Raw genomic sequence first — 23,113 nt, forward strand, 5'->3', positions numbered from 1 at the left:
ACAAGTTAGTGTCAGATGTGACCTGATAATACAAAGAATGTGTTTGAAGGGGAATGTTGCTGTGTATGCAATCCTCCCAGCACATTTGAAGTAAATGAAGGTATGCATATTGTGTATTAAAGACTTTTGTTAATTGATATGTACAGTAATTTCATTTTGCTCAAAACTTTTCTAGACTCTGATACATGAATATTTTTCTGAGTGCATTTGAGAAAGGTGAGATTTATTTTTCATGGCATGATTTAATTGTTCAGATTGTTTTAATGACCCAGTCTTTCTCATTCATTTAATTTATTTCTAGCAAAGTTTCTTTTATAGTTAACTAGCAGATACCTGTGGGCTCCACCTGTAATGTATCATGTTGTTGATTAATGTCCCCACAGATGTACTTGCAAAGTTTCTAGGTACTGGTAAAAAATAATTTATATGAACTGTTGTTGTAATAAAATATGTTACATCAACAAACAAGTGAAAACATATTGCAAATAGAAATTCAACTACTTTTTTTTCTTCTTTTTTCAGTTTGGTCACTTGTTGAACTTTTGTGAACTATTGATAATTTGTTGACTTTGTATACCTTTTCTACCTGTGAAATCATTAATGTATTGCTATAGGATAAACAATCTTAAATGACCTAAGAGCATAAATGTATAAATTATTTCATAAAAACCTATAATAATTGCAAATAAAAAAATCGTATTAGAAAATTTCACTTTTTTTTCTCTTATTGAAAATCATTTTTTCATAACTCAAACACAACCCATTCGCCTCACATTTAAATACCGCTCTACGGCCGTCGTCATCACACTATGATTTAGAAAATCATACAAAACCAACCAGTAAATACAGTAAAACCTCGATAATTCGAAATCGGTTAATTCAAAATCCCGCCTAATTCGAAGAAGGTCTCGTTCCCGGAAACATGAGATACAGTTTTGCATGTTATTTGAATTGTTTAATTCGAAATACAGATAATTCGTAATTCGAAGTACAATGTCGGCCCCATTACCGAAATTTAGACATTTAATTCGAAACTGCCTTTACATTTTTAAACAGTAGTATGTTACAGAGTAATTTCAACTCGAAATTTATCCGCGTCATAATAGAACGCGTGTTCCGGAACGTGGAGTGGTACGGTACCGTAGCTTACCGCATTTCCACTCACTTCGGTGGATCTACAGTGCGCTTCATGATTACTAAGTTGAATAAAATCGGAATTCTTTTGTATTCAAACTTTTAAGGAACGCCGTAATATCACGCAACGGGTAGTGTGCGGGAAAACATATTCCGCGAACACTGGCGATGCCGACAGTTGACGAAAAAAAAAACGTGGGTCATATAATAAATTCGTAGGCACCGAACAATATTGTCATTGACGATGAAACTGCATTACCTTATTTTAATGCAAGCCCAAACGATCATATGGTTTTAAAGGAGAAAGTGCCAGTCGGGGAATCGTACAAGTGTGAGGGATGGGGGTCATTGTAGTGCATTGCAATGCACATGGAAGCGAGAAACTTTATCCCCTCGTCATAGGAAAGATCAATAAGCCACAATGTTATGGGCGTCAGGCACTTTCCATGCCAGTACAAAGCATCTAAAAATACAAACAGTACAGAAATCCAAAAAAATAATGGATTTGCACAGGGGAACCAGCATAATTTATCCTCGTCTTTGAATTGTGTGATATTTTTCTTTCGTTGCGTGAGGTTATGTTCGTCAGTGATTTATCCAAGTGCATTATTTGAACATTGTAAATGCACCTTGTTGGATACATGCTGGAAATAGTTTTTCCCCATGGCATTTGAAAGGTTTAAACCGTGAATCGAGGTAATTGCATGTATTAATGAGTCTTAGAATACTTTGTGACGCGGCAAGTGTTTACATTTCTGAAGTACAAGATAAGTGCCATGGCGGGAAATCGTACAGGGATAGTCATAGGAAAGTTCGATTTTAAGCACATCGGGCACTTTCTGTGTAAATACAAGGCATCTAAAATGTTTTTAGTGTAGTAATTTAATGAATAAAGTACTTGCACATGTGAGCCAGTATAGATTTCTCGTCTTTGAATCGTGCTTTTTTTTTCTTTCTTTCGTTGCGTGAGGTTGTGTTTGCCAGTGAGATATCCAGGTGCATTATTTGAATACTGTAAATGCACCTTCTTGCATGGGCGCCCGCAAGCGGGGGCAAGTTCCCGCCCGCCCTGGAATTCTAAAGATGTTGATGTTCAATTGTTTAATATCATACCAGATTATTTAATAAACTGAAATTACTGACAGTCATCTAGCATATGTTATAACTGGAAGTTTCTGTAAACAATTTAATGTTGCTGACGTTATATTGGTTATTATATTCAAGAAAATTGTTAATGTGCCCCCCCCCCCCCCCCTGGAAAAGATCCTGCGGGCGCCCATGCCTTCTTGCATACATTTTGGAAATAGTTCTTTTTTCATAGAATTTGAAAGGTATAAACTGTGAATCAAGGTTAACTTCATGCAGTAACGGGCCTTAGAATATTTTGTAACGCAGCGAGGGTTGGTAGTTCTGAATTGAGAATTGGCGGTTAATTCGAAATCACGTAATTCGAAGTCCAATTTTTGAGTCCCAACGACTTCGAATTAACGAGGTTTTACTGTATTCCTTTCTGAAAATTTGCATGCATGATAACGAAGTAATAAACTTACCAATGACTCTATTTTAGTACATCTGCTGGGTGTGGTACACCTCAAAACATTCTTCTAAGTGACGCCACACTTTTTGCACTGCCAGCAACTTTCGCTTCTTTTACCCCGGCTGTAGCACACAACACACCTTCTTGTGACTTTTGATTTCTTCTGTGTAGGGGGAATACGCATGGGAAGGTGGGCCCATGATTTAGCTTGTAATCTGGTTGGGGTGGTGATCGCTGAAGTTCGACCTCGAATCGAGTACTCCAGTAACTGAACAGTCTCTAGTAGCTGCTGTGCAATGCTAGTTCAGAAGTCCATGTAGCTCGTCTTTCTGCTAGCAGTGATCTTGTGAAACACAGTGAAGGAATTGAAAAATGCACATATCTAGGAGGTAAAATAATATTTTCCTATACCTTTTCACTGTGCGTCGCATGACGGGAAACAGAACTGTAACCTCATCCTGAAAGTCAACACCACCCATCCCCTTCTGGTGTTCAAGGCCACACTTGGGCTTTATCACTTCTTCCCTCGGGGTTTGTCCTCTTTTTCGCCTGAGTTTGCCTGTCCCTGTCATGTCAGCTGATTTGTGTTTAGTGGTGAGAAATCAAACATCCTTGTTATCTTTCCACTTCACACAACATACTGTTGGCAGTCCACGTCTCATACTCTCCACGTTTTAGTTTCATCTTACTGATATCGCAAGGCATGTCTTTTTGGTTCTGTCTAACAGTTCCAATTACATTCATCTGCTTGTCATGTAGCCTTTTGAATAAATCTGGGGAAGAATACTAGCCTAACAAGGGTTCACACATGTTGAAAACAATGTTTGTACTTGCTGGCAGACTTGGATCCGTTACATCATCACCTACATAAATTTTGAAAGACAGACAGTAGCCAGAACTTGATTCACAAATTTTGTAAATTTTTATTCCAAACCTAGAACTTTTAGACCTATTACACTGGACAGATGAAAGGCCGCCTCTGAATTTCATTAGACTTTCATCTAGAGCAATGTCTTGTGAAGGTAAATATAATTCTGAAAATTTGGAGCAGAAATGTTGTATTATAGGCCTAATCTTTCTTAGTTTGTCATTACTATCGACTTGTTCATCGTCAACAAAATGTAAAAATCGTGAAATTATAATAAATCTTCCCCTGCTCATGGTTTCACGAAAAATAGGAGTGTTTATACACCTGTTTTTACTCCAGTATAACTGTATTCTTGACTTTCGCACTTGTGACATTAGTATAACTAACGCAAAATATGCCCTAATCTCATCGGGTGTAGTCTCAAACCGTTTGCCAGTGTCTTTCAACTTTTTTCTGGCAGGATTGCTCAACTGTTTTACTGCATATGAATTTGTCTCGACAGATATTTTGTCACCGGTTTCGACGCTTAATCCAATATAATACCAATAATGTCATCAGCTAGGAATCACAAAGTGGGCAGAGTACATGTCATAAAAGTTGTATAGATAATACATACATTGCAAAATACAAATGATAGGCGGTTTTCTCATTAAAAGCTAGGAGAATGATGTGTAAAATATGGTGATATAATATAACACATAGAGGCGTTATAGTCTAATGAGGCAGGTGAGTATTGTACAATAAAATTGGTCTGATGAATGAGAATAAAAGTCTTCACATGATAATAAAACGATGCAGTAAAATTGTCCACTCTTCTATTGTTGTTCAATGGAGACATATATAAGTCCAGGTTCAGTGTTGTATGTGGTTGGCAAGACCATCAAATATTTTGTGATTTCTAGCTGATGACACAATTAAGCGTCGAAACCGGTACTAGTAATAATAAATAATATGTTGTGAACACCTTGTACAACACATTTTGTATTGAATAGGTTGAACCTTCTTTAATTCTAATAGATATTTTGCCAAACAAAGGGTCCGTGTATTCACAAAAAAACTGAGAGTTCAGATAGTGGCTGCGTATCAAACTTTTTCAGTAAGTTTTCACTAACCCCACTGTATTCACTAAACTTATGTACAACAGGTTTATTGTCACTTTTTGTCCAGTTCCAGTCAGTCAAGTTAGTCTGTGCCAAGGTACGAGCTTGTTTCGAAAGACTCGGCACACCGTCGTTATTTGCATCACTTTCCGTGTCATCAGAACTATTATAGGCATCGCTGGTACTCGAACTAAGGACTTCAGGGTCTATTTCGTTGTCACAAATATCACTGCCTTCAATATCACTCTCTAAAACACTATCTATTAGCTTCCGTATTCCTTCTTCATCAACACCATGCTTGACGCCATGATGGCAACTGACAAGAGTGAATTTATATGGAAAAAGATTCTCTTATCTCATGTTCCGGAAGTGTGTGAGAACCTGGTGAAAGGGAAAAAATTGCAGGTTATAAATTTCATTTTCTTTGTCCATATTGAAGATCTACTTGTGATACAAATTCTTATAATTTTGTTAATTACCACCTATTCAATACAATAAAAACGTAATATAAACTTACATATTTATTAAGATGTTGATATGGTACATGTTTTGCTCCTTTTTCGTTAGCATCATCAGCCAATTATTATTTACTTAAGGTTATATAAGATCATGAAACAATTCTTTTGGATTAAAATTATGCCTATAAACCTGATTGACAAATCTTATAATATTTTACAAGTCATATAACAATAAAATTATGTCTTTAAGTTAAAACATATTTGTCTAAAATCTATCTAAGTCTAACATTTTATTGACGAAACTCATCTGGTGAACATCCTTTAAAATTATTTTATAAAATAATAAACTTTTGAGATCTGGTTAATTGTATTGATTCAATGTTGCTTAACTTGTATGATTGTCGTTAAAACTTCGTTAACTATATTGACAATTTTCTGCAGTTGATAATTGTCTATGTTATGGACATTTAACTTGTACTCATTGTCGCTGGTTTTGTCATAGTTGCGGCACCTTACATGAAAAAAGCAGCTACAGCCTTGAAAGTTCTCTTTCCTAAAATGCTCCACCTCACATGTCCAACCCATGGACTGCACAGAATTGCTGAAGAGATAAGAAGTTTGTATCCTCACGTGAATAAGTTAGTTTCGAATACCAAGAAAATTTTCCTAAAATCACCCTCCCGAATCTGGGTTTTCAAGGACGTGGCACCTCCATAACCAGTTCTCACTAGTTGGGGAACCTGGATCTCAGCAGTCATATATTATAGCAACAATTTGGACAAGATACGTGAGGTACTTCATGTCGTATCAGTAGACGAAGTTGCTTCAGTTCGCGAGGTAAAAAAGTTGTTGGACCGTGAAGAGCTCAGTAATGATCTGGCATTTATAACAGCACATTATAGTGTGATACCGAAAGCAATCTTGAAGTTGGAGAAAAGAGATGATTCACTGGTATCATCTAGGGCAGGGATGGCGAACCTATGATACGATTTCGGTGGCACGCCACCTGAACTTTTTAAATACATTGTTTACTACAGACTATACATATCTCGTGCATCGCATAGTCATAGTGTAACAAATAAATATAGAAAATCTGGCCCTCAATCAGTCAGTGAGTGAAATTTGACTTGTGTGAAGTAGCCAGTAGCGGGTAATTACTCTTTGTGTATAACTGTTTATTGAATGTGTTTTGTATACGGACTTCACAAACATGTTTTTGGTTCCGAAATGAAACCCAGACCGGATTCTTCAAGACTAGTGGACAAGGGAATTTGGAGTGATAGTAAGAAATAATAAAGCTTTGTGTTCCCTGTGTGAACTTCATACTTGCAAGTGCTCTAAATAATCGCCAGTTCTCGAAAATTTACACTAAGTGGAATTTCACTATGGCTTTCTTGAACAATAACGTTCGCTTGCTGGTCATGGGAAAGTAGTTTAGAGGCTTGTCGAGCTCTTGGATGAAATTCACTTCATGATAGAGCAGGACGAATTCCCAAAGTACACGGACCCTATTTGGCTGTGTGTTTGAATATTTATCCCTGATTTTACAGCCGTGTACAATGATATAAATAAGGAATTGCAAGGAAAGGGGGCATACTGCAGATAGATTGTTTGAGATCATAAAATCATTCCAGAGAAAACCTTTTTGATTTTGAAACAGACATTTAAGAACTTTCCTTCCAGTACAAATTGAGTTGATGTCAAATTTTTCAGATCAATTAACTTTTGAAGAGACAAGGAAGGATGTGGACGTCTCAGAAAATTCAAAACAAATAATTTCCAAGCTATTTTCCCAATTTTGACATTTGGAGAAAACATTACGTATTTTTGTGGTTTCTCTTCCGATATCCTGATGTTAATTCGGCTTCTGAACTCCTTTCTCTTGTTGATCACATCTGCTGTAAGTCTGCATCTCTCTTGACCTGATCATGAGGGACATTAAGGCCATTTTTATTGGCCATTTAGAGATGGAGGTGATTGAATTTGAAGAAAGCAGTACATGGGTGAACAAATTTGTACAACTTGGTGAAGCATTGGCGAAAATCGAGTGTGCTGCTGGTGGTGAATACTCTCTCCAGAAGCCAGAGAATTTAATATTTGAATAGTGGAACAGCCTCCCACAAAAGTGTTCGGTCATGAAGAAACTTGGTACAGCGCTACTTACTTTGTATGGGTCATCATACGCCTGCGAGCAGCTATTTCTACAATAAACTTAGTGAAGTCAACTGTTATAAACAGTCTTGTTTCAGACCTAAATGCTTCTTGTATGTTGCTGAAGACAAAATGTTACGAACCGAACATAAATGACATGGCTACTAAGATTCAGCAAGAAGTTTCATGCTAAGTGTGAGAATGATATTTCACTTAAAGTCCATTGGCAATATTAGTATTTTTTGTTATTGTTATATCTAATTATATTTAATGACGAATTGTGTTACAATGGGATGTTATTATTCTCAAAACTTACTTGTTAAAAACATTTTTGATAAATTTGCAAAATATGACTACGGAGCAGGGAATCAAATGTATTTTCAAGATATAATAAATAAATAAATAAATAAATAAATAAATAAATAAATAAATAACATAATTAGGAAAGGAGGCGGGTTTAGCCAGTCCTTAAAGGAAAATAACAAGTGGCACGGTAAACAGTTGAGAATAATAAACCAGACTTAGAGTGCCACACTACCTGGAAAAGGTTCGCTATCCCTGATCTAGGGCGATCTTTGAAGATGCAGTAAATCAACTGCTGCAAGCACCAGGAGAAAAAGGAAGCAGTGTTAGTGAAACGTGTAAACATGTTCCAAGTACTAATTTGGACATTGAAAAAATGAAAAACATTCGTGATGTTTTGAAAGGAGAAAATTCTGTTTTAAATGGCATGTGTCCTTCCGAATCTGTGCCAATCACTTCAGTGGAGTCCGATTCATTGGCCTTGTTCGCTGAATGGTCAGCGTACTGGCCTTCTGTTCAGAGGGTCCCGGGTTCGATTCCTGGCCGGGTCAGGGATTTTAACCTTCATTGGTTAATTCCAGTGGCTCGGGGGCTGGGTGTTTGTGCTGTCCCCAACATCCCTGCAACTCACACACCACACATAACACTATCCTCCACCACAATAACACGCAGTTACCTACATATGGCAGATGCCGCCCACCCTCATCGGAGGGTCTGCCTTACAATGGGTGCACTCGGCTAGAAATAGCCACATGAAATTATATACTTCAGTGGAAGTAGAACATTCCTTTCCCATGAAGAAAAACATTCTTTCTGACAAGCGTCTGTCTATGACAGTTGATACTTTGAAAAAGCACCTTGTTGTTGCTTGTAACCAAGGAAAATAAAAGTACGCTAATTATGTGATAAATTGATAATAAAGAAATGAATGAGTTTTTAAAATACATATTTTCATTAATAATGAGTGAGATTCCTCTTTGCTTTCACTCCTAACAAATGCCTATTTTAATTACAGTACTGCCTATTTTCAGTATTTCAAGTGCCTTTTTGCCTGCCTATTTTAACCAAAAATAAATGCCTAACTTCCGGGCTCTAGTGATTACAATTGAGGAGCTGTCCGACGGTGAGATGACGGCTCCGGTCTAGAAAGCCAAGAATAACGGCCGAGATGATCCGTCGTGCTGACCACACGACACCTCGTAATCTGCAGGCCTTCAGGCTGAGCAGCGGTCACTTGCTAGGCCGTGGCCCTTCGGGGCTGTTGCGTCATGGGGTTTGGTTTTTGGTTTGGTGCTACAGAAGAATATTGCAAGTAGCCTGAATTATACACCAAATGAATGTGTCGAATTTGTAGCAGGTTGGCATCAAAATAAGGCCATCAAAATTTACCAGAGAGCAACAGCTTAGGTACAGCAGTAACATTGTCGGGAGACCTGAAGTACTGGAGAAGATGATCATTGAAGGGAAAGGGAAAGTTGCTGGCTGAAGTCCTAGAGGATGTGCTTCCTTGAGATGGGTGGCTCAACTAAAGGCCCTAACTGGAGAGAACTTACAAGAAGCGGTTCACATGCTCAGGACAGAGACTCGTGGAGACAAGTCATCAAGGGGTTATCTGCATCATGCGGGGAACACCATGGGTTGCATGTACTTGCGAGTAGTATCACTAAATTGGTACGAAATAGGTTTGTGATTAGTTGCAGTAAAAAGCCTGGCCTGGTGGATTCCAGTACTCGTGCGTTGTACCCATGTGAGCAACACCGCGGGTCTGGGCGTAGCCTGTGAGTTGTACTGCTATATGAGCGGCACCGTGGGTCAGCGTTGCCTGTGATTGGTACTCACTATGTGAGGAACACCACGGGAATACCGGCACCCGTGACTAGTACACCTAGGTGAGGCACCTTACCGGTTTGTGTTGGCTATGAGTGGTGCCATTGTGTGAGAAACACCATAGGTCTGCGTTCCCTGTACGAATTGCAATACTTGTGAGTAGTACCATCTTGTGTGGACCACCGTGAGTCTTCGCTACTTTTGATCAGTACCCCAAAATGACAGATACCGTGGTTCTACTTTACTCGCGACATGTACCATTCTGTGGTGCCTTAGACATGAATTTAGCACCCCTTCAGACTCGAGCATCATTGTGCTTTATAAATGGTCCCTTGGTCAGTAATACTCTAATTATCTACCTTCTTTTTGAGTCTGATCCACTGTTTATGTTTGTTTGTTTTTGTTTTTTTGTAGGGTTCATGTCCATCCATTCATTGTTCATGACATTTTTTATTTTATTTTGGTCAGTGGATGAATTCGAATTTTTTGTTATTTCATTTCGTACCATTAGGGGCCGATGACCTCGATGTTAGGCCCCTTTAAACAACAAGCATCATCATCATCATCATCATCATCATCATCATGATCTGTCTGAGTGCCTCATATGCTTTAGTGTAAATTTTGGTGCTGATCGCTGGAGGTGTGTAAATTTTTATTACGAATAAACAAACTTACATTGATTTTATAGATATAAGTAGGAAATATTTAATTACGCTCAGCCTGTAATGACCGGTGACAGTTATTGAGATTAATTAAATGCTATGATTTACAAATTTTGGAATTTATTTTAGTCATATGTAGAAAGATAGCAATATGAAAAGAATCACATAATAGGATATACGCGATAGGCCAATTTGGGATGAACTAACAATAGAAAGAGGAGACGACAAACATGAAAACACAAGGACCAGTTATAAATTAAATTATACTGTAATTTATGGGGATTTGTATAGGTATTTGTTATTAATAACTTAAAGAAGACAGAGTTACATATTACAATAGAAGATTTAAAATACAAAACAAATACACCCAAGATATTGAAACACACTAGATTACAGACGAAAATCAACAAGCAGAGAATTGGAAGAGTGATTCCAGAAGCAGAAAGAAAATTACATTCAGAAATTATGAAACAGTATTGGGCTGAAAAATTTTTTTTTCCATAAACCTGACGATAGTACTGTTGTCTTATGTTGGCTAAAAAATTATAATAAATAAATTAATTGTTATTAATTCTATGTAGTAATCAATAATTCATGTTTTTGTGAATACCTATAGGTGCTACTACTAAAGGGTCAACAGGAGAAAGAGGTTGCATGTATCAGCATATGGCACCGTCTAATCAATACCTTGGTCGAAAATGTATGCAATCCTCCCAGCACATTCGAAGTGGAGAATGAAGGTATGCATATTGTGTATTAAATAAAAAATTTTAATGTACAGGAACTTCTTTGTGGTCAACATTTTTCTAGACTATGATTCTTTTTTGAGTGAATCTTGTGTAAACCCATCATAATTAGGATTGTTTACAAAAAAATATTGTGGTAGGTTATCAGGATTCTTACAACTTAATTCGCTATAATATAACACTTGATATATTAATTTTATAGACTTTGTTACTTAAAGACTGACAGTTACACCATAAATATATTGGTTGTCAGACAGGTATGTGAGGGCTGATAATTGTATTGTTCTGCTCTGTAAAACAATAATCATTACCATTAGCAGATTTTTATAATACAGTAGAAGCCTGCTATAGCTAGTACAACATATAGCAAGAACTCCATTGTAACGGCAGATGTTCTCTGTCCCTTGAAAATTCCTATATTAAACTGTGTATTATTCTTTGGTTACATTGAGAATCCTATTACTGATACATCCCATATTACGAGTGATTAAGTGTGGGTTGTTTTTTCCATTATAGTTATGTATGTACTCCAGTGATTATATTGAATGCGAACGATCATCTTCGGTATAGTTTTTGCGCTATGTGCACTAGCAAGCTCTCTCATAGACATTCGAACTCGAAGGGATGTCGGAGTCGATTAGTAATACTCATAATCTATAATTTTCATTTCTGTATTGATTATATTCACAAATATGAAGGTTTGAAGCTTCCATCTAATCAATACATACAATAATCAATATATACAATAATATAATAAGATATGTATTGATTAGGTGGAAGCTTCAAAACTTCATATTTGTTGTAATACTCATCGACTGGTGTTCGGTAAACACAATTTGAAAATGAAAGAAAATATGTTTCCGTAATACGTGCATAAATAACGTGGCCGATAGTAGTAGTTAACTCTTTGGAAATAGAGGCTGAAATAAAAGATCTCTTAATTTAATGTTCTGTACTGGAATTAAGTGAGAATGTGCTATACCTCAAAATACGGCACAGAGTAGATGACTTATTTTAAGAGGTTAGTTTATTCAGTAAAACCTCATTTGGATGTTTCTGTAGGGGACAGGGAAAGATAATGTGTTAAGTGAGAAAACGTACTATCGAATACACGAATCAGAACTATCCAACAGGGATATGTAAACACTTGATATGTTTTTCCCTGAGATGCCTGTATTTTACATTGTGTATGTACGGGTACAGTTAATAATATAGGCTGTCTCCTGTTTCTAAAGATGAGTGTGTTAAAAAGTGTAAGACAAGAGAACAGTTACGAAAATCTTTTCCGCTGGGGCTTATTGAATACCGGTAACAACAGTGTGTTAAAAGGTGTGTAAAACGCCAGGCAACAAATATAAAAACAATTGCATAGGGGTCGATAAAAGTTTCTCTTTCTTAAAGAATTACCAGCTGAAGCCTTATATTTTGGACAAGTGGGTTATTAAACATAGTTTTCTGATCACTCTCCGATCGTGAATTATTTAAAGGTTAAACTTGGCCATGTGCAAGAGGATTACTTTGACTGTCATCTCAAATGTGACAACACTTCAATCAATGGGATCAGCTAGAGTCAAAATTCGAAGGAGCAAGGTCGAATCTGGAAGGAGCGAGTTTCAACATGCGCCCCACTGTTGAAAGATGCAGACGCCTGGCCACTTCCTGGATTTTAATTTAGTCTTCATTAGTAAGCGATATCACGACTTTCTCAGTATCCATAAGTGGGCTACAGAATTTATTCACGCTAGTTAACTTCGCACGATTATGTTCTTAATCCATTTGTAGGCTGTCACGCGACAAATATTCGCTACCCCGCACTGTATAATTCAGCACAATAGATTTCTAACTTCTGAGTGCAGTGTGACATACAAGTACAAACAGTCTTCCTGGGTTATTCAGCAATATCAGTGAAAACTGGAGAGCAAAACTGAACTTTCATGAGGCTAACGGCTTGCTTCTCTAAAGTGTAATTTACCCTGTAAAGTTTAGGACTTCGAGGCCATTTCTAGTTTTCACGCAACTTCCTCCAACCGGCCTGCATTGGCGAAGGCTCAAATCTGTGTTGGAAATCACTTTTCGTTTGGAAGGGATGGTGAAGTACATTTTCAGGGCTAGGAATAATGAGATCATACAAATTGGTAATGGTGAAAATTTGTTATGTGATGAGTGAGATATTTTTATACATGTTCAACACGACGTGAATTGATGCATAGAATCAGCTTCATGGTCCGTATCGCACTTTTTTGTTTTTAATATTGTCGATCTTCTTATCTTAATTTTAAGGACACTTCCTCTAAAACATTGATACTTTGTCAATTTATGAATGTGTTATCTAAACAGTGTTATGTAGTTGAAGATAATATACGAAACATGTACCACTTTTAACCAATAAGTTGCCTTAAGCAATTTAGTATATCGACAGGGTGGAAATTAAAAAAATAGTTGTGAATCTGTGAATTGATGCTTCGAATTTACGGCGCGCTATGGGAGAAATCATCTTTAAGAGGAAATCCCTAATGATATTTAACTCTAAATTTATAGCGAAAGGGTTATTACTTTACTGGCACTTGAATTATGTTTTCATTATGCACATAAGGTTAAATTAGGTTAGATTATGCTATTTTAATAAGTAAACCAAAACGTTTGTCACAGAACCTACTGGATTGATACTAGTCCAATTTTTCACGACGAAATTGAACACACGGGTTCATGTTTCTCGGAATCGGAAGATAACTAACGAGTAAGCCGCAGTATGGAAATCTTCAGAAATGAAAGTTTTGAACAAAGTGATTGCCTTTTCACATCAAATTTAATGTGTTAGTTTTCCGCCTACTTTTACGAAAAATGTGATAGAACGACAATCTGATATAGCGAGTACATTTTTCGCTGTTATGAAATCTCGCTATAACAGACTTTGACGTTGCAAGTGATAAAAATCATTGTTATCCGTATTGAAGATACTGAATGTAGGATGTAAAAGGTTTGTTTTTTTCACCTATTCAATACATATAAATTTTATAAATTAGGAATTTATTGTAGATTCCACTTGAGACATGTTTCGCCCTTCATTGGGGGCATCATCAGTCAAAATATCACCTCAAGGTAAAAAATCAGGTAACTGGTTAGTAGTAGACATGTACAAATTAATACATATTATTAACAACATATAAAAATTAAGTATGGGAAAAAATTTGCATAAAAGTGATGGTTGAACATGTAGGTTTAGATGAAAAGTCAGCACCAATGCCTAAAAATAACAAAGTAGAGTTCTGCAGTGGTGCTCTGGAGAAACAGTTGACGCAATCATATGAAAATAAAAAGTTTAAAAAATATTTACAATAAAACAATTAAGGGAGAAAAGGTGTAGTGTTTGGCATCAATGTTAGTAACCAAAAATTGATGTCAAAGGTTGGTAACTATACAGTATTTACATAGTTCAATTGAACAGTTGAGATAAAGTTTTTTAAAAATATTTACATTTAACATTCAGCGTAAATGTTTGTAATAAAAACTAATGTTAATGATTGGTAACTATATAGTAATTACATTATCTAATTGAAAGTTGAGAATTTACAATTATATACAAATTTACACAAGAGCAGCTGGTGCGCAAGGATAAAAAATTTTAGTGCCAAGTGCGTCCTGATGTTTTAGAGGTTGGAAGAAAGAATTAGCATTGACATTTCAGAAATATGTAGAGCAGATAATTTTAGTTAAAAATCACCGGGGGTAGGGGAAATTTTTTATAGCCAAATGAGGTTTTATAGGCATTAAGCTGAAAGTTTTCCAGTTGAAGCGCCGAGATCGGGACGGAGACTGGTCAGTGTGGCTGGAGGTTCATGGGTAATCCGTGCGTTTGAACGACAATAATGGTGACAGTTAAAGTGGGTAATTGCTAATTAGGAAAAATGTTGTGGGTTGAAACTTCTGCTTATTATTTTAGTTGACTTCTGTAGCATCGATTGTGATGTGGAGACCTCGGTGTGAAATGCCGGTGAGACAAAATGATATTGTTCCGTGGAATAAAATAAGGCGGACTACGGGATGAAGTTGTTGGTCTTTACTGGTCTGGTGAGATAGAATAGAGTTGCTTGTGTTGTGGACTGCTGTGGAGAGATTAGAAAGTATACGGCAACTGCAGAGTCAGAGCGTTAAAGCTGAGGTGAGGCATCTTCTTATTTTGACTGCAAAGAGGAGCCGTAGTGGCCCGCCATATTTGTGCCGATGTGCACTGGGTTCCGGTGAGTTGTTGAAAGTTGTATTGTAAGAAGTGGAAGTTATCTGTAATTGAGACGTTAATAGTATTAGTTGGTGTGTAAGAAAGGTTTATGGTAAGTAATGAAGAGTGAATGTTATGTTACGTACCTGATGTGTCGCTGAGAGGTGATTGTTGATGAGTATTGGTGGACTAAGAAGGAGGCTCAGTCGGTAATACGCACATGCGGTTAGCAATGGCGGCGGGAGGAGTGGATAGCTTTGGGGGGGAGGGGCATGGGCGGAGTCATGCGCAAAGGTGAGCTGTCAAATACGCAACTTTCACATACACTAATCCAGTTATCCACCAGATAGCCAACCCCCTAAAAAAGCACGAAGTCAACATTGCTTTCAAAACGCAGAACACGAACCAGAACATATTTTTCAACCAGAACTCTGTCAACCCAAGAAGAAACCTCTACGCGGGCTCAGGTATTTACAGACTCACCTGTTCACAATGCAACTCCTCGTACATCGGACAAACTGGCCGAAGCTTCCAAACCCGTTATTTAGAACACTACAATGCCCAAAAACATAATAAATTTTCCGCAATGAGCACCCACATGAGGGACACTGGCCACCACTTCACCACAATAGAACAAGACTTAACAATCCTAAAAAAAGTCGAGAATTGCAAACTAATGACTGAGTTTGAGAACCTATACATCTATCTAGACCAACACTTCAACAAGGATAAAAACCTCAACGAGATAATAGATTTAAAAAACCCCCTTTATGAACAAATTCCCACCTTACTACAAAAAATAAATTTTCAAGGCAACAACTTGTCTAAAATCTTCAATACCACATTAACTAACTCACCCAGCACGTCGACAATTACCCCCCTACCCCCCACCTCCCCCTTTCCGACCATTTCCCCCACACACAACGACTGCAAGCCCACACGTCCTCCCACCCAAGCACCCCCCCCTCCACCACGACCCCACCGATACAACACGAGAAATAAGAACCACTCGACCTTCAAAAACAATACAACACCCAACACAAGCAAATAACATTCATCACATTAACTAAAGGCATCAATATTATCCGCGTAACTTTCGGTTCCTTATCCCCCCCCCCCCTCTTTTTATAAACCAACACTACATCAACCTGCACTCCCAATACACAACTAGCTCGCCCCTCCACTCTACCTTCCTCCATTCTGACAGCTCACCTTTGCGCATGACTCCGCCCATGCCCCTCCCCCCCAAAGCTATCCACTCCTCCCGCCGCCATTGCTAACCGCATGTGCGTATTACCGACTGAGCCTCCTTCTTAGTCCACCAATACTCATCAACAATCACCTCTCAGCGACACATCAGGTACGTAACATAACATTCACTCTTCATTACGTACCATAAACCTTTCTTACACACCAACTAATACTATTAACGTCTCAATTACAGATAACTTCCACTTCTTACAATACAACTTTCAACAACTCACCGGAACCCAGTGCACATCGGCACAAATATGGCGGGCCACTACGGCTCCTCTTCGCAGTCAAAATAAGAAGATGCCTCACCTCAGCTTTAACGCTCTGACTCTGCAGTTGCCGTATACTTTCTAATCTCTCCACAGCAGTCCACAACACAAGCAACTCTATTCTATCTCACCAGACCAGTAAAGACCAACAACTTCATCCCGTAGTCCGCCTTATTTTATTCCACGGAACAATATCATTTTGTCTCACCGGCATTTCACACCGAGGTCTCCACATCACAATCGATGCTACAGAAGTCAACTAAAATAATAAGCAGAAGTTTCAACCCACAACATTTTTCCTAATTAGCAATTACCCACTTTAACTGTCACCATTATTGTCGTTCAAACGCACGGATTACCCATGAACCTCCAGCCACACTGACCAGTCTCCGTCCCGATCTCGGCGCTTCAACTGGAAAACTTTCAGCTTAATGCCTATAAAACCTCATTTGGCTATAAAAAATTTCCCCTACCCCCGGTGATTTTTAACTAAAATTATCTGCTCTACATATTTCTGAAATGTCAATGCTAATTCTTTCTTCCAACCTCTAAAACATCAGGACGCACTTGGCACTAAAATTTTTTATCCTTGCGCACCAGCTGCTCTTGTGTAAATTTGTATATAATTGTAAATTCTCAACTTTCAATTAGATAATGTAATTACTATATAGTTACCAATCATTAACATTAGTTTTTATTACAAACATTTACGCTGAATGTTAAATGTAAATATTTTTAAAAAACTTTATCTCAACTGTTCAATTGAACTATGTAAATACTGTAAAGTTACCAACCTTTGACATCAATTTTTGGTTACTAACATTGATGCCAAACACTACACCTTTTCTCCCTTAATTGTTTTATTGTAAATATTTTTTAAACTTTTTATTTTCATATGATTGCGTCAACTGTTTCTCCAGAGCACCACTGCAGAACTCTACTTTGTTATTTTTAGGCATTGGTGCTGACTTTTCATCTAAACCTACATGTTCAACCATCACTTTTATGCAAATTTTTCCCATACTTAATTTTTATATGTTGTTAATAATATGTATTAATTTGTACATGTCTACTACTAACCAGTCACCTGATTTTTTACCTTGAGGTGATATTTTGACTGATGATGCCCTCAATGAAGGGCGAAACATGTCTCAAGTGGAATCTACAATAAATTCCTAATTTATAAAATTTATATGTATTGAATAGGTGAAAAAAACAAACCTTTTACATCCTACATAACAGACTTCTACTATATTTTCTCCTTACCCTAAGATAAGTTTGAAATATTTTTATTAGCAAATTTTTTTTTTTTTTTTTTTTTTTTTTTTTTGCTAGTTGTTTTACGTCGCACCGACACAGATAGGTCTTACGGCGACGATGGGACAGGAAAGGGCTAGGAGTGGGAAGGAAGCGGCCGTGGCCTTAGTTAAGGTACAGCCCCAGCATTTGCCTGGTGTGAAAATGGGAAACCACGGAAAACCATCTTCAGGCCTGCCGATAGTGGGATTCGAACCTACTATCTCCCGGATGCAAGCTCACAGCCGCGCGCCTCTACGCGCACGGCCAACTCGCCCGGTATTAGCAAATTTTAATCAGAAATATTATTCAGAGATCTAAATGTTTGTCTCTCTAGTTTATTTCTCATTATTGTGTAGTCATTCCTTTTGTCATTATAATTGTGAGTGGGGACGATTTTTCTAAAATTGGAAAGGCAACTGGATAATCATTCTGTTTTCCTTTGTCATTATCGGTTTGCATTAAATTAGCGTTTTGCCAGATATGCTCATGATGTGTTCTGCTATTGATTACAGATCTCAATGTGGAACATGCTCAGCTACTATTGTTCCTTTTCCACTCCTTGAATCTTATGCAGAAGAAAGCTGTGCTACTCTTGACTGCAGGGGGTGTTATCCGTTGTTCAGAGACCGTCAGCCTGGCTCTCCGAGACTCTCAGCTTCTGCACTTGTCAAGACTTTTACTCTTGTTGGAGTATCTCATGAAGCATCTGTATGATGCTCCACCAGCTTTGTTAGAACAGGTTAGTAGATCATTGTTGGGTTAAATGTTTAAGTAGAACACAAAACATTTGCTTTCCTTGGTTAAAAGTTCACAAATGATGGTAACTGTGCTACCACTGAGCGATTGGCTGTGGAGTTTGGGTTAGAGTACCTGTGATTAGTACCACTATGAGCGACACCGTATCTGGATTGCCTGGGAATACCGGCGCCCGTGATTAGTACACCTTTGTGAGGAACATCGGTTTGCATTGCCTATGAGTGGCACCGTTATGTGAGAAAGGCCATAGGTCTGCATTACCTGTGCAACATACGTTACTTGTAAGTATTACCATAGTGTGAGTCTACTTTTGATTAGTACCGCAGCATGAATAACAAATACCATGGTTCTACTTCACTAGCGATAAGTAGCTTTGTGAGCGGCCATTGGCCTGGATTTTGGCACCCCCCCTTTAGACATCAAGCATCATAGTTTCAAGAATGTGCTTTAGAAACAGTCCCTTCGTCAGTAATACTATTATTTTAAGGTAGATTTTGAGAAGGTCGGATCCACTGATTGTCTTAAATTCATATCCATCCATGCATTCTTCATCATTACGTTTTGAATTTTGGTCAGTGGATGATTTTTTACTTGTCATTACATTTCTTCTCATTTTGTTCCATTGGGGGCCGATGACCTAGATGTTAGGCCCCTTTAAACAATCATCATCATCATCATCATCATCACATCATCATCGTCGTGGGTTACATAGCAGTCAGCTTGCATGCAAGAGATAGTGGGTTCGAACCCCACTGTCAGCAACCCTGAAGATGGTTTTATGTGGTGTCCCATTTTCACACTGTACCTTAATCAAGGCCATGGTCAGTTCCTTCCCACTCCTAGCCCTTTCCTGTCCTATCATTGCCTTACGACCAGTCTGTTTCGGTGTGACATAAAAAAGAACAAAAAGAAAAGAGCACAACGGAGATTGTGAAGGTTAAGGCTTCATTTATTGTGAGACACTCATTACTTCATCCCAGTAAATTGTCTCTTCATGTGAATTACAGTAACTTTATTCATACCTTTGTATGGACAGTTACATTGTATGCCATTGAAACCATGACACTACATAAGGCAGAAATCACCTACCTGGAAGCATATGAAAGGTGATGCTTTCCAAGGCTGATGATTAATCCTGTAGGAGAATAAGAGCTCTCAACTCTTTCCCACCTGAAAGTGCCCGTCTGTTCACTTTGCCTTCTGGTCCTTAGCGCTCGAAAGCACCTGGCCGCATTATCTATGCTATAGTTTTGTATTTTTTTCCGGCAGTGAAATGTTCGAAAGGCATTTATGAACCTGCAGTATAATCTGCAAGGCTTAGGAAATAAAAGAATAATAGTCGGTCTTGAACTTCAGCGTGCAAGGGTCTGCTTTTTCATTGAAAAACATGACGGGATTGAGTATTGCAGATATTGAAACTGAGCTGAATATAGGCGAAGAAAGTGATGCAAAATTGTTAAATTGTGGTGGAAGTGAATTTTTAGTGAGTGAAGAACATACTAATGAAGACAATTTTGTTGGTAACAGTAATAATATATACCGGGCGAGTTGGCCGTGCGCGTAGAGACGCGCGGCTGTGAGCTTGCATCCGGGAGATAGTAGGTTCGAATCCCACTATCGGCAGCCCTGAAGATGGTTTTCCGTGGTTTCCCATTTTCACACCAGGCAAATGCTGGGGCTGTACCTTAATTAAGGCCACGGCCGCTTCTTCCTTCCAACTCCTAGGCCTTTCCTATCCCATCATCGCCATAAGACCTATCTGTGTCAGTGCGACATAGAGCCCCTAGCAAAAAAAAAAAAAAAAAAAAAAAAAAAAAAAAAGTAATATAAGTGAAAACGGTATCAAGAAATCGGACCTCACGGTAATGCGCTGACAATTCCGGTAACACAAACATTTCGTTACTCTGAATGATTAAAGGGGTGATGTCCATAATATGGAAGGTGGATTGTGAGAAATAGATTATTTTTTACTTATTTTAGGAGGAGACAGACTATTCAGTGACGCAGCCAATTGCTCAAATATCAATGCAGCATTCAAACAGGCACAGTTCAGTAAAATAGATACGGATTGGGAAGAGGAAATAAAAGCTTCCAAATGAGTTCTGATATTCATGGGCATCTTTCCACTTTCAGAATCATATGATTATTGGTTTAGTCCAGGAATTGAGTGTCCTGTAACAAAAAACTATATGACTTTTAGGAGATATAAGATTCCTACAAAATATTTTCATGTTCTGGACGTTGGACAGGTAAAAGCCAAAGATGATTCCTGTTACGACATAGTTCTCAGACTCTTGCAAATAATGAACAGTTTCCAGCACAAATACAATTCAGGCAGAGAATTAGCCATTGATGAGGCAATGGTTCCATTGAAAGGATGCAATGTTCTGAAACTGTATATAAGAGAGAAACCAGTAAAGTGGGATTTCAAAGCGTGGATTCTTGCCACTCCGAAAGAGGATGTTCTCAAAAGCAATATCTATCATGGTAGGAAGGAACAAGGACATGCTGTTGGGAAACCACGTTGGCATGAATTTATTATAAGATTTTGACAAATTTTTTCTCATTACAGCACTTACATGATAATGGAGTACTGTACATGCTTGTGCAACTACAGACCCATTCATAAAGACTGGCCAGCTGAAATAAAGAATCCTAAATCTCTGAAACTGAAAAGGGGAGAAAGTAAAATAGTTCAAGTGGATGATGTGGCAGCTTTGGTCTGGCATGCCATCAAGGGCATCTGTGCTGTTTCCTCAAACTGTGATCCAAGTATCACAATATCACAATATCAATACTGCTTCCTCCAGTATCCAGTATGTGTGGAGGTTTGAATACATTGTGGTCAGTAGCTTTTCATTATATTTAACTTTTGTGAAACAATCTGCTCTGCTTCAGTTCTTCGTAAATAATAGGTTGAAATCTAGGGATAAATAGATTGAAAATGTGGGCAGAAAAAGGTCAATTCCAATGTCCTTTAGTAAACCTCGTATGCAAGTGGTGTTTGTTCTTGTGGGGGCATATGATACAGCATTCAGAATTGATAGAGATATTAGCAGGTTTCAGCGAAGGAAACACATCATGTGGACAACTGAGACACAGCTTCTTCAAACAAATAACAAACAGCATAGGAGTGGATAGCTATATAGTATCAAAGACAACTGTAATGGACCACGAAACGCTGAGGAACTTTGACAACCCCTGTGGGTGGGGGACGTAGACAAAGAATACACCCGCAGTACCTGTGCCTGTTGTAAGAGGCGATTAAAAGGGGCGACCAAGGGATGATATTAGAACCATGAAACTACTAGTGCTTAGTACCATTACGTGAGGAAGACCATGGGTCGATGTTACTTACAATTAGTACCACCATGTGAGGAACACCATGGGTCTACGTTGCCAGTGAGTAGTGCCTTTATGTGAGGAACACCACGGTTCTGTCGTTTGTTCTAAGATTGTGTGTATTCCTCCGAGGCGAGCGAGCGGGCATTTGGCTGCGCAAACTAATGTCCATGTTGAAATAATAACAAATAAGTTAATTTATTAACTTGTCCACCTAATCAATACAATAAATCTTGTCTTTGTTAAATTACATTGACATGTCAATTAAAATGGTACACGTTTCACCTTACATATAAGCATCATCAGCCATGGGTTTAACCTTGAAATAAAATCAGGCACCTGATTTACACATAAATAAGTTAAAACTGATTTATAAAAAGCCTTGAAGAGACTTGAAAGAAAATGAACATACAGTAAAACACTAGTGCAATATTGGTTTTAAAGACAATGTTATGAGTGAGAAGTTTATAATTGGGGAAAGTATTTACAATACTAACATTGAAATACTAATAATATGAGTAAAATGAATAAAACGATAGTTTGTAACAGACTAGTAGTAAAATTGCTGTAAAATGATGTTGATCGACTAGTGGTTAGAACTAAATAATAAGAATGACATCGGAATTGTATTTTTAAAACGTAATGTTTGATAAAATAAAGTTGAGAGATGGTCAAGTGACTTTTAACTTACGTAAACAAATTATCACAAGCCACTTTACCAGAAACACCGTGCGTATACGTTGTCTGTGATTAGTACCACTATGTGAGAAAAACTACGGGTTTGGCTGGCGCCCTTGGTAAGTACCGCTGTGTGTGAAAACCGTGGGTGTGCGTTACCTGAGAGTAGTTCCATTATGTGACGAATACCATAGGTTTCAAAACCGACATTCAGCCTATTAGGTCGTGTTACGTACATTTAGTACGTGTAGAAGGGATGTTGAGTACAGAACAAAAATGGCCAACTGGACACCAGTGGGATCCGAACCCACAACGCGCACTACGGTGTGATGGCATTAGTGCCAGACCTGTAGCTTAGATCCTTTCCAACAGAACAAGGATGACCTAGGCCACCATAGCTTAATTGGTAGAGCAACCGATGCAAAATCAGGAGGTTGTCGGTTCGGATCCCACTGGTGTCCGGTTGGCCATTTTTGTTTTGTACTTATCATCTCTTTTACACGTACTAAATGT

The 23,113-nt window shown here is 38.0% G+C and overlaps 1 protein-coding gene across 1 annotated transcript in view; it reads left to right on the forward strand.

Moving 5' to 3' along the window:
* Positions 1-23,113, forward strand: part of poe (E3 ubiquitin-protein ligase-like protein poe) — a 797,274-nt gene that overhangs the window by 148,764 nt on the left and 625,397 nt on the right. The window contains exons 14-15 of the mRNA XM_067137373.2: positions 10,657-10,780; positions 18,337-18,563. Of these exons, the coding sequence (XP_066993474.2) occupies positions 10,657-10,780; positions 18,337-18,563 (351 nt within the window). The remainder of the gene's footprint in view (positions 1-10,656; positions 10,781-18,336; positions 18,564-23,113) is intronic.

Source organism: Anabrus simplex, chromosome 1 (assembly GCF_040414725.1).
Source record: "Anabrus simplex isolate iqAnaSimp1 chromosome 1, ASM4041472v1, whole genome shotgun sequence".
Classification (NCBI taxonomy): domain Eukaryota; kingdom Metazoa; phylum Arthropoda; class Insecta; order Orthoptera; family Tettigoniidae; genus Anabrus; species Anabrus simplex.